General features: G+C 37.9%; 1 protein-coding gene across 1 annotated transcript; it reads left to right on the top strand.

The window, feature by feature from the left end:
- The first annotated feature begins 3 nt into the window (after positions 1–3).
- Positions 4–11,220, top strand: LOC132034039 (uncharacterized). The gene is made up of 10 exons (XM_059424256.1): positions 4–4,108; positions 6,014–6,203; positions 6,276–6,426; positions 6,518–6,638; positions 6,843–6,917; positions 8,660–8,735; positions 9,186–9,456; positions 9,559–9,601; positions 9,692–9,795; positions 10,378–11,220. Exons 1-10 carry the CDS (start codon positions 4–6, stop codon positions 10,879–10,881), a joined length of 5,640 nt encoding a protein of 1,879 aa, XP_059280239.1. The 3' UTR covers positions 10,882–11,220.
- The last annotated feature ends 460 nt before the right edge of the window (positions 11,221–11,680 follow it).

The raw sequence follows: 11,680 nt of genomic DNA, 5'->3' as shown, positions 1-11,680 counted from the left end.
AGAATGGATATCGGTGTAAACCCCCCATCGAGTGATTTTAGATCGAGTCACCGGAATTATGATGATAGGTTTGAAGGTGAGAGAAGGGAATATGGTGGTAATGTTGATGAGGTTTTGATTGGTTCTAGTTCAAGGAGAATGTCGTCGTTGGATAATGGGAATGATAGGTTTAGCAATAGGTTAAGAGTGGACAAGGAGGAAATTCATTGGTCTCCACAGAAGAAGAAGAGTGCATTACTGAGGATTCAATGTGGGAAAGCTAACAATAATAGGAGTAGAAATCAGGAAAATCAGGACAATGGGGTAAGAGGAAAACAGAAAGATGTGTTTGAGAGGTTGGAGAGAAAGGTTGAGGTAAGAGAGGAAAGGGAGATGGAGCTTAACGTTTCGTTTAAGTCTAATGCGCTTGTGGCTAAGGCTATTATGACCCCGTCAAGCCCAGCCATTGACTCGGACAGAAGCGAAACACCACCTAGAAGTAAGAAGATTAGAAAAGTGAACTCTGGTTCTCCAATGAAGAAGAGAACTGGGGACGATTCGGAAAAGGGTGATGGTTCAGCAAATGATTCTGGTCGTCAGTCTAGTTCTAACAAGGGGTCTAAATGTTTGGCAGATAAAATTACGGTTTCTGCAGGTGGAAGTTCATCTAATAGCAAGTTGGATTCTAACAAGGATTCAAGCCATTTGGTAGAAAAAGTTACAGATTCTGCAGGTGGAAGTTCATCTAATGGTACTTTGAATTCCAACAAGGATTCCAGCCTTCTGGTAGAAAAAGTTACAGATTCTGCAGGTGGAAGTTCATCTAATAGCAAGTTGGATTATAACAAGGATTCAAGCCATTTGGTTGAAAAAGTTACAGATTCTGCAGGTGGAAGTTCATCTTATAGCAAGTTGGATTCTAACAAGGATTCAAACCATTTGGTAGAAAAAGTTACAGATTCTGCAGGTGGAAGTTCATCTAATGTTACTTTGAAGGCCAACAAGGAGTCTAAGTTTTTGCCTTTTTTCATAGTTAGAAAGAAGAAGAGAGTAACTAAGAAGAAAGTCACAACTCCTTTCAAAGTTGGTGTTGACCCTGGTAATGCCATTGATTCACGTCAGCAGGATGAGAGTTTTGTAGAATCGGTAGAGAGAATTTTGTCTGATGATATGACTACACTCAATGATGTCAATGTGAATCTGCCTTCAGATGAAGTAGTTAGCAAACTAGACAAACCTTCAAAACTGGCTGCTGTTAGTAAAGATGAGTCCGTAGAGCAGTCTACTTCTGATGGGAAGAAAGTGTGTCCAGCTAAAGTCTTGGTTTCTTCAGGCATGGACTCTGAAATTAATGACGTTGCTGATTATACCGGCAGATCAGTTCAGAGTGGCCCTTCCATGTTGAATTCTGAGCCATGTATGATTGAAGTACAGAACAAACCTACTAGTTTTGATGCCGATAATACTGGTAACGTTGGAGGGCATTCTGAGGATGAGCTCCGAGTGTCCGAAGATGGTCCTATTAAAGAATGTTCTGAGGCCATGGCTTGTGTAGAAAGAAATGGTGATGGTGTCTTGTCAAGCCTAGGTGGGAGAAAAACCCACAAGGATGAAGTATCTTCGTCAACTAAAGATACATATGTCTCTGCTGATTCTGACTTGGGGTTTTCTGATGGGAAGAAGAATGCAGTTGCTGCTATGGGATCCTTTGAAGCTGGTTCCGTGGAGCCATCCAGTGACCCCAACATTGTACCTCTGTTGACTAATACCCAGGGAGGACTCAGAGAGAGTTTCTTGAATGGAAATGACAGTAGTTTTAATCCTGACGAGACTGGGAGAGTTGCGGCTGTCAATGACTTGCAAACTGCAGAGTGCTTGAGTAATAGTGATCCAAGTGCTGGTGCTTTTGGAGGTAGTTTTGAATCTTATGTTGATGTAGTCACATTATCACCCGAGACGAGACATGCTACTGGTGACTTGCAAACTGCAGAGTGCTTGAGTAATAGTGATCCAAGTGCTGGCACTTTTGACGTTAATTTTGAATCTTATGTTGATGTAGTCACATTATCACCCGAGACAAGACATGCTAATGGATCTGACAATACAGTGGTTTCTGTTGGAGATGATATTAGGGTTATTGTGGATGATGACTGTTTACCTAAGGTCACAAGGAAGAGGAAGATTACGGATGACGAGTCCGTTTTGCTTTCTACGAAGATGAGTGAGACAGAGGAAAATGAGGCTTGTTCTTTGCTAGGCCAAGGTAAATTCAGTTGTTTGAGAGGAGATCATGCCTCTAAAGAAGAGGATGTTACAGTTCCTGGTAATGGGAGTGATTCACTAAAGGGGGATCGTTCACATGGAGGGCCTTCAGAAGAGGAGCTGTCACTTCAGGATTGTTTTAAAGATTATTCCAATTCATGTTCTAGAAAGAGTCCCAAGGAAAGAGAAGTTTCTTCGCCAGTAAAGGTTAAATCTGTTCCCTGTGTTACCACCCATGAGGAACCTTCTAGCATGCCAATTACAGTGCCTTTGATCAATGATGTTCCCGCGACAGAATTAGAATCTCGAAATACATTGTCTAATGTAGATGATGGTCCACCAGCTCGTCCTTCAGTCACAATGCTTGAGAGCAGTACTGCCAAGAATGTATGTCAGGCCGAGCCATTTGGAGATGACTTGGTGGATCACTTTTCAGATGTTCAGCAGGTCATTGCTCACAATTTTCAACTGGGAGCTGTGGGACAAGAAACTACAATTTCAGCTGTATCCGTTGAGCCGCTTAGAATGGCTAATAGAGTAACTGAGGACAAAGGTTCTTCTCTTGGAATAGATCAAAAGTTGGCCCCAGAATGTCGTGAAAGCCATAATTATGTGCTTGACAAGGATGATATACCTTTATTGGCAGATAATCTCTCTTTATTTGACAAATCAAGTGTCAAAAGTAGGGAATCTGTGCCTGTTATGTCCCCACTGGTGTCATTTCCTGAAGACTTACTTAATAACTCAGCATCTGAGGAACCTAATTATAAGTCATCAATGTCCAGTGAAATTGTTTCTGCAAAATCCCAAAATGTTGAAAATACTGTAACTGCTTATGACCATGTTTCTTCCTCAGTGCAGACATCATCAGACACTTTTGAGTTTGGTAGAAGTTCAGATCATAAAGTTGCTGGCGGTCCTCTGGTTAATGTCAATACTGTGCCATTATCATCAAAGAATACTGTAAAGTCCACCAAGAACGTGAGTTCACAGAGTTGGAAGCCAGATTTGCGTGCGAACCAGCAAAATCCAGCTGGCCCTAGAGTTCCCTCTGTTCGCCCATCGAGTTTTATCACTTCAAGGAATGTGCCCATTTCGAAGAAGCCACTGACATGGCATAGAACTGATAGTACCTCTCCCTCTGTTGTTGGACGAGGTTTGCAGATGAACTCCCTACCTCCACAAAGCCATTTACCTAAGAACGTTGCGAAAGTCACCTCTTACGTACGCAAGGGTAACAGTCTTGTCAGAAATCCTTCTCCTGTTGGTTCCCTTTCCAAAGGATACCATGCTCCAAGTTCTTCAGTTTCCCGGTTGAACTCTTCTGGTGAGAATGACCTGAAGAGAAAACCTGGGGATAGGACTGAGATAATTGATTCACCCAGCTGCAGGGGAACTCCAGAAGTAAATGCTCCTTCAGAGAGACCCGAAACCCCGCCACAAAGTGAACCATTTAGTTGCACTACATTGAAGTCTACATCTTTACCAGCTGTAGATCATCCTGGAAATGGTGGTATTGCTGCAAACTCAGATGCTTTGGAGGTTACAGACAATATTTCGGCGGTGAAGCCTTCTGAGCATCCATCAACATCTTCTGCACTTCCTGAATGTCAAATTGGTTTGGGAGGCAATTCTGAAAGCCCGAATACATTAGATGAAGGCAGTTCCAGAAAGAATATAGTTTATGTGAAGAAAAGATCAAATCAGTTAGTTGCAGCTTCAGATAAGACTCAGACTTCATCTGATGCCTACTATAAGAGGAGAAAGAATCAACTGATTCGTGCATCCAGCAACAATCATATGAAGCAAAGAGTTGCCACGGCAAAGAATATAGTTCCATTCCAAAAAAGTATGAAAAGGCTGAATGGTAAGGATTTTTTTTTTCTCTTAAAGCAAAACTCATCATATTTGGCAGCTGTAGGTAGTTGCATGATCCAACTCTGCTTCATCTGCTTGCTGTCGCTCCACTTTCATGTTATAGACTTTTTGTTGCTGTGATCATAATTAAGCATATGCATTATGGCGATTATATTAATTTAGCATGTTGTGGACTTTAAATGAATTTGAATTGAAAAATAGTTTTCAGGGATATGAGTAAGTTAGAAAAACAAACCATGGCTAAGTCCAAGCGACCTTCACTAAATCACTCTAATACAAGCAATGTTTTAGTTGGTGTTCTTGTATTGGACTGAAATTGACCTGGATAGAGTGAAATGGATATAATGATTCGTATAGCCGACAAGTCTAGTCGATTGAATGATCTGTTTCGTTGCCTTTTGTTTATTTATTTATTTATTTTGAACAAGGAATTATGCTTCTTTATTTCACTTAAAATGTTTTTTTGTGGTGTTTCTATCAACACATGAAAGAGAGAGAGAGAGAGAGAGAGAGAGAGAGAGAGAGAACCAGCTTTACTTGGTAAAAGATAGTTCACTAGCCTATGGTTCTACAAGGACGTTTTCTAAAGATAGCTGTAAATTTTATTAGTTCCTCGAGCTCAAAAGTTTTGTTGTGGATACTATGGAGTGGCCTGTGACAGTATGCTAACATTTCACGTCAGTGAAAAAGCGAGGGTAGTGCGGTAATTCCCAACTGCTTCATGGAACAGGATTTTTTGCTTTAGGTATTATGTTTGGAAAAACATTGGGCTTTTCAAGTTAATGAAGAAAGAGTAGATTGCAATGAGATGACAATCATAAGTTCTGCATGGTCTTCATTTTAGGTTTTGTATATGGGTACTTGAAAATATTTAGGAATCGTTTGGTTACAGGGATTGGACAACCCCCGTATGAAAAAAGTGAGATCATTTTATCCCCTGTTTGGTTGGATTTTTTATTTCCAGTATAAGCAACATCAGGATTATTTATGCTAGAGTTTATCCTATACTGGATTTGGCATGAAATTTAATTCTGGGATTAGCAATCCTTTGATAAAACATCTAAAAGACCGAAATATCCTTTATTACCTTTTTTTTTTAAAATTTACTTTAAAAATGGTGAAGGGTTAGCAAAATGTTATCCAACTTAACCAAACATATGTTTTTCATTATGCATATATTTCATTTTCAATGCAATGAACCAAACATTTGCCAAAAAAATGTGTATGCACTTAGAGCCCGTTTGGATTAGCTGAAAAAAAGTTGCTTGTAACCATAAGTGCTTAAAGTACTTTTAAATGCTGAAAGTTATTTTATAAATAAGCAGTTACGTGTCTGGATAAAAGTGCTTAAAGGGTTTTTAGAAGTAAGGGTAGTATTGGAATTAACAGAAAATATAAGGGATAAAAGGGTAAAGTTGTTGGTCAAACTAAAATGGCTTTTAAGCCAAAAAAAAAATAAGTTGGGGTTGAGCAACTTCTTGGTCTTGGCTTATTTTAAGCACTTTTGAACTTAATTTAAGCTGTTTTCTATTTTTGCCAAACACTCAAATAAGTTAAAAAATGGCTTATAAGCTGGTTTGACCAACTTATAAGCTAATCCAAACGGGCTCTTAATAATCCAGGTTTTATTAATCCCAATATTACAAACCATGCATTATAATCCCGGCATAACTTTGTCTTCTAGCTAACAGTCCGTTAGGGAGTAGGATTGGTGGAACTAATGATTGGAATAGTACCAAAGATCCACTTCTATAATTTAGTATTACCTATTCTTGTCAGAACGCGTTTTTATTCAAGCACATGATATACTTGTTTTGGCCTAGAACACCACCGTTTTTGGAAGTTAATGTATTATCACTAATCAGACAAGGTTTATCTAAATTACCTTTTGCAGGTTTAGCCAAGACCTCTAAATTGTCAAAGTTCTCATTGGTCTGGAAATTAGGTGATACTCAGTCATCAAGGAAATATGGCGGCACTTTAGGATATGAGAAACTTTGGCCTTACTTATTTCCGTGGAAAAGAGCTAGCTATAGGAGGAGCTTCCTGAGTTCCTCTTCAAGTGACAGTTCCTCTATTATCAGGTAAGGAATCTTTTCATGGTCGTTCATTTCTTTCTGGTGTCAAACTCCATATCTCAAGTATATTTTTTTTAGACGGAAGCTACTGCTCTCAAAAAAGCGGGAGACAATCTACACAAGATCAATTCACGGACTCTCTTTACGAAGATCTAAGGTGTTAAGTGTCTCTGGCTCTAGTCTAAAGTGGTCAAAATCTATTGAGCAAAGGTCAAAGAAGGCTGCTGAGGTTTGTCCTATTGCACTAGGTTTATTTTGGGGTTGTAAAATGTGCGAGTGTATGTAGGAATTTGAATTGTAAACTGAAGGCTTTTTCGCAGGAAGCTGCGCTAGCAGTTGCTGATTTTGACAGAAGGAAAAGGGGACAAGATGGCTCTAATGCTGACTCAATGAATGGAAATAATGTTTCTCGTAAGTTTTGTAGTGTAAAGCTGCTCCCAGGTAGGCCAGTTTTCTACCCTGGTGTGGCATATTCATTTTCCTTCAAGTTTCTCGAAAATATTTTAGGAAGTACTGAATGTCCATGTATCAGTTTTGTCCTTATAATAATTATACAACAAAAAGTTATGTCCTTTCTATGTACCTTCTCCATATGTTGTAGTCTTTTCTAATTGAGCACTATGATGGTCTTCTAACTTGTTACAGGAGAAAGGATATTCCGCATTGGTTGCGAGCGGTATAAGATGGACCCTTCTGGGAAGACACTACAGAGGATTTCAGGTGCTTTGCTCCTGATTTTGCTGATTTTATTCTCCTTCCTACCCGTTCCTATTTTTTCTTTTAACCTTTTCAATTATGATATGTATTTGCCAATTTTTTTCCTTATAAAGTGGTGCTATGAGAATTTAAGTTCCTTTAAGTTATTATCTTTGAGTTGGTACCTGCAATATCATCTTAGAGACTGCTTTGATTTTGTTTCTGATAGTCGAAGGAATTAGCAGAACTTAAATTTGACTTATGGAAGCTGAACCTATCAGTTCATATTTCTGTATGAACTCTTGTACCTTCCTGTGTTTTGTGGCTCTGTCAAATGATTTTCTCTTCAAATTTTTGGTTGGCTCACATGAATTTGTTACTAGCAGTGTCTTAAAATGATTCCGTTGAACAAATAACTATTAATTAAATTTCCGCCAGCCTCCCCTTCCCTTGGGATGTAGTTTTATGTAGCTTAGTCTTAGTGGATCCTTGCACTGTAAATGTACCATTTTTGCTTCATTTGACTGAGAATGTATCATTTTGCTTCATTTCAACTCTACACTAATCTCTAGTTCTTTCATTTACTTAATTCTGCACATGAGTGACATCGTGGTAGCATGTATTTGCTGAAGATTCTGGTTTCCATAGAGTCAGCAAAAAATTCACCAAGAGATGAACTTAAAGGCATTTAACTTTTCCTCTTCCAACGGAAAAAAATGATAGTGGACTGTTGGTTTAGGGAAAGAGTAGAAAGATGAAATCATCATCTAAATTCACATTTGTTTTCATGTAGACTTGTCAGAGCCTATAATTTATAGAAAATAAGTTACTCTGATGCTTGCTATTTATTGACACAAATGTGCTTAAAGGTACTAGAGAGCTTTCTAAATTTTAGTCATGAACTTTGATAATGCCAGCATGGACACCTATGTCAACAGTAAGATTCTTTTTCCTGTAAAAATGGTAAGATTCTTTTAAAGCAGAAATATGCTGATCCTATTCATTCAGTGATATGTTCAATCAGCGTTCGAACTTCTTCCAACGAGAAAGTTCTCTCAATTGGCTGCTTTCTTTGATGGAGTGGGCATTCCTGTTTTGGTGGAGACGCTGGAAAGGGTGCTAGCTCTTCGATAGAACCGAGTCTTTTCGGTCTCGTATCTAATACAAAAGTTGTTTATAGATAATAGCTTCTCTACCTTCACAAGATAAGGGTTAGGCTGTGTACACACCACCCTCCCCAGACCCCACTTGTGGGGATTACACTGGGTATGATGTTGTTGTATCTAATATGGAAGTCATACATTTTGAAAAGTTTCTTTTATCAAATTTAAAATAAAAAATTGTGAGAAGTTTATGTTGAATAATCATTGCATGTTTATTGGAACTTTTTTGTTTTTTTTTTTTTTTGGGGGGGGGGGTGGGGGGTGTGGTGGCACTAAATGTAGGAGCTGTTTCTTAAAACTCGTGCTGTCTACTTTGAATTGACCTGTTCCCTTTAATTCGTTAATTGTTTAGGGTTTTGAAACTTGGGTAAGTAATTTTCATCTTTATCTTGATCATTCATTCTTTGGACTCAGACGGATTGAGTTTGCTTTGTCTTGTTCCTTTTCCTTTTTTTACCCCCTCTTGTAGGGATGGGGGTAGAATGCTTTTTTTCTTTTATTTCTAAGAGTGGTCTCGGTGAAGTTTCTGGATTTATTTCTTGTAACTGTCACTTTATATTATTGGCTACTTGACTTTGTAATTTTCTCCATGTTTATGGACAGATGAGGAGCCATCGGTGTCAGTTCCGGAGGCGAAGAAATCTTACATCCCAAAAAGATTATTGATTGGGAATGATGAGTACGTATAGTACTATTGTTTTCAGTTCATTATCAATGTTGTACCTAGTGCTGGTTAATCTCAGGCGTTGAGTTAGTACTGGGTTGATGCTTTAACTTTGATATTCACTGAGTTAGTATTGGATTATTGCTTTAACTATAATATTCATTTACTACTTTTTTTTTTTTTTTTTAAATAAAAATATTGCATATTGCTTTCAGGAAGCATGGTAATATGAACAATCGTAATTCTTGGTACTTAAGTTGTTGCACTATATCTCAAATATTTTCTATGGGATTTCATATAGTCTGGAAAAAATAGTAGGTACTCCAACAAGATAGCCAATAGGAAAAGAATTATAAAAACTACGGTTTTGCTTCCAAGGAATGAAATGAGATAATATAAATGCTTACAGTGAATAAAACTTTGCCTTATAAAGATGAAAATATAAATGCTTGTAACTGTGTGTAGGTATGTGCGGGTTGGCAATGGTAATAAGCTGGTTAGAAATCCAAAGAGACGAGTACGCATCTTAGCGAGTGAGAAAGTACGTTGGAGTTTGCACACTGCTAGAATTCGGTTGGCAAGAAAGAAACAGTATTGCCAGTTTTTTACAAGGTTTGGCAAGTGTAACAAGGATAATGGAAAATGTCCTTACATTCATGACCCATCTAAAATCGCTGTCTGCACTAAATTTCTGAATGGTTCTTGCTCTGACACTAATTGTAAATTGACTCACGAGGTATGTTACTTCTTAAACCCTATAATTAATGTGGATGCAGCATGATTAGTTGTTGCTATGATTAGTTGTTGCTTTTTTACTTGTTTTCACCTCATGTATTAGGTCATTCCTGAAAGAATGCAAGACTGCTCCTATTTTCTGCAAGGTGGGTGTTATTACATCTATAGGTGTTAGTATATTTTGATTCAATTTGATCAAAAGAAATTTCAGAGCACTAACTTATATTTTTTGGCAGGAATATGCTCGAATGAGAATTGTCCATATAGACACGTAAATGTGAATCCAAATGCCTCTCTTTGTGAAGGTTTTCTTAGGGGTTATTGTGCTGATGGCAATGAGGTATTCTTTGGTTTAGTTTTCTGCTTCCAAAATTAATCAATAGCAACTGTATGATATTCCCTCAAATTTTGAAATTCCACTTAGAATAAGCTCTTTAATAGCTCACAGCCAATTTATTCCAGACGGTGTCAAGTAGAAACAATTTTTAGTTAAAAGCAGCCTTTGGATGATCAAGCAAAGAAAGTCTTTTGAAGTTTAGATTGTTTACCCAGTTTTATGTTTGGTTTGTTTCTTGACAAGGTCCCATCCTAGAGTTAGAGCTGAGCTAGTCCCTACCCAAACTTGTTTAGAATTAATGAGGCTAGTCTCCACACCTTCCCCCCCTGAATGAAGTAGTGGGGATCCTTCCAGCTTCTTGCTTGTCATTTTTTGTTTTTGAAGTGACTTCCCTTGATATAACTATGTTTTCGACTGGTGATTTTGCTAAATATTTTGATTTATGTGTCCACCTCTGTGTCTGAATGCTACTATATCTCACTATTATTTTTATATTTCCCGTACAATAGATATGTGGATCGTCACAAACACACAACCCCACTAATCTTGAAACTTGTGAAATGGATCATATTTCTTAACATGCAGTGTCAGAAGAAACACACCTATGTCTGCCCCGTTTTTGAAGCAACTGGCAACTGTCCCCAAGGTTCAAAATGCAAGCTTCACCATCCGAAAAACAAAAGGAAGGGAGTGAAAAGGAAAGCTTCCAGCGAGTTGAAGAATGGTCGAGGTCGTTACTTTGGCTCTCCACATGTCGACATTAGTGAGCGCGTAACAGCTGGATTAGAGAAACCTTCTGTCAAGGAGAATAGTGACATATTCTTCAAGGAGGGGAAATTTGTTGATTTTATTAGTCTAGAGGGTAGTGATGAAGAGGAACAGACTATTGACCAGAGAAGTGAACAAACACCACTTTGCGATAGTGTTCCTGCGGAGATGCAACTAGATGATCTCGATGAGCTTATTAAACCCATGCGTCTGATAAATAGGAATAGGTCGGTAGGTTCATCTGCCCACATAGATAGCGCAAGCGATATGACCACAAGCTATGTATCAGAGGAGTCTCAGACTCTCAGCATTGTAAATTAGGTTTTGTAGTTAGGTTTGTGTAGTGTTCTGCTAGTGCAGGACAATTTTTTTTGTTTTTAATCTCTCTCTCTCTTTTTTTTTTTCCTTTCTAAAATGTGGGTTGGGGGAAGGGAAAATGAGGGAGGGATTATAATGTGGGAAGGTGAAAATTCAGGCAGCCAACCAATGGAGCTACAATGATTTCCCTGTTTTTAATCTTTAGGGTTTTAGTTAGTTACTTAGGTATAGGTCTTAGGATTAGGCAATTTTTTGTTTTGCAAAATCTGTTGTGTGATAGAACAAGAAAAGCTGTTGTTATAGAGAATTAAAGGAAATGAAAATTTCATCCCCTTCTATGCATATCTTCATTGAAAGCTGTTTCACTTTTAGTTCTTTTACCTTTCAGTCTTAGCAATTTCCAAGTCAATTTGAACTCTCTTATTGAGTCTTAATCAAGGTGATAATGAACTTATTGATACAATCAGCTGAGATTATGTTTATGCTTCCATAGCTTTGCTTCTATCACCTTTTTACTTTTGACAGGCAAAGCATACCTATATTGCTTAAAATTCTTTTTTGCAGTGATGAATTCAATAGAGTACTTCCATCAAGAGCGATAGTTAAATCTTTCCAAATGTGCCATTTTTGCTAATATCTATTCCTCTTTACTGGATCCATCTCATTTTCACACTCAGAATAATCTCTCTTTTAAGACAAGTAGTTCTCCAATCATAGTAAGGAATCTATATTTTCCAACACCGTACATACTTCATCGCAATTACCGAGTCTAAACTATAATTTCAATTTGTTGGTGTTGCCT

This window comes from Lycium ferocissimum, chromosome 10 (assembly GCF_029784015.1).
Source record: "Lycium ferocissimum isolate CSIRO_LF1 chromosome 10, AGI_CSIRO_Lferr_CH_V1, whole genome shotgun sequence".
NCBI classification, from domain to species: Eukaryota; Viridiplantae; Streptophyta; class Magnoliopsida; order Solanales; family Solanaceae; genus Lycium; species Lycium ferocissimum.
The sequence above is the reverse complement of the archived record's forward strand: the minus strand, read 5'-3'. Positions and strand labels throughout refer to the sequence as shown.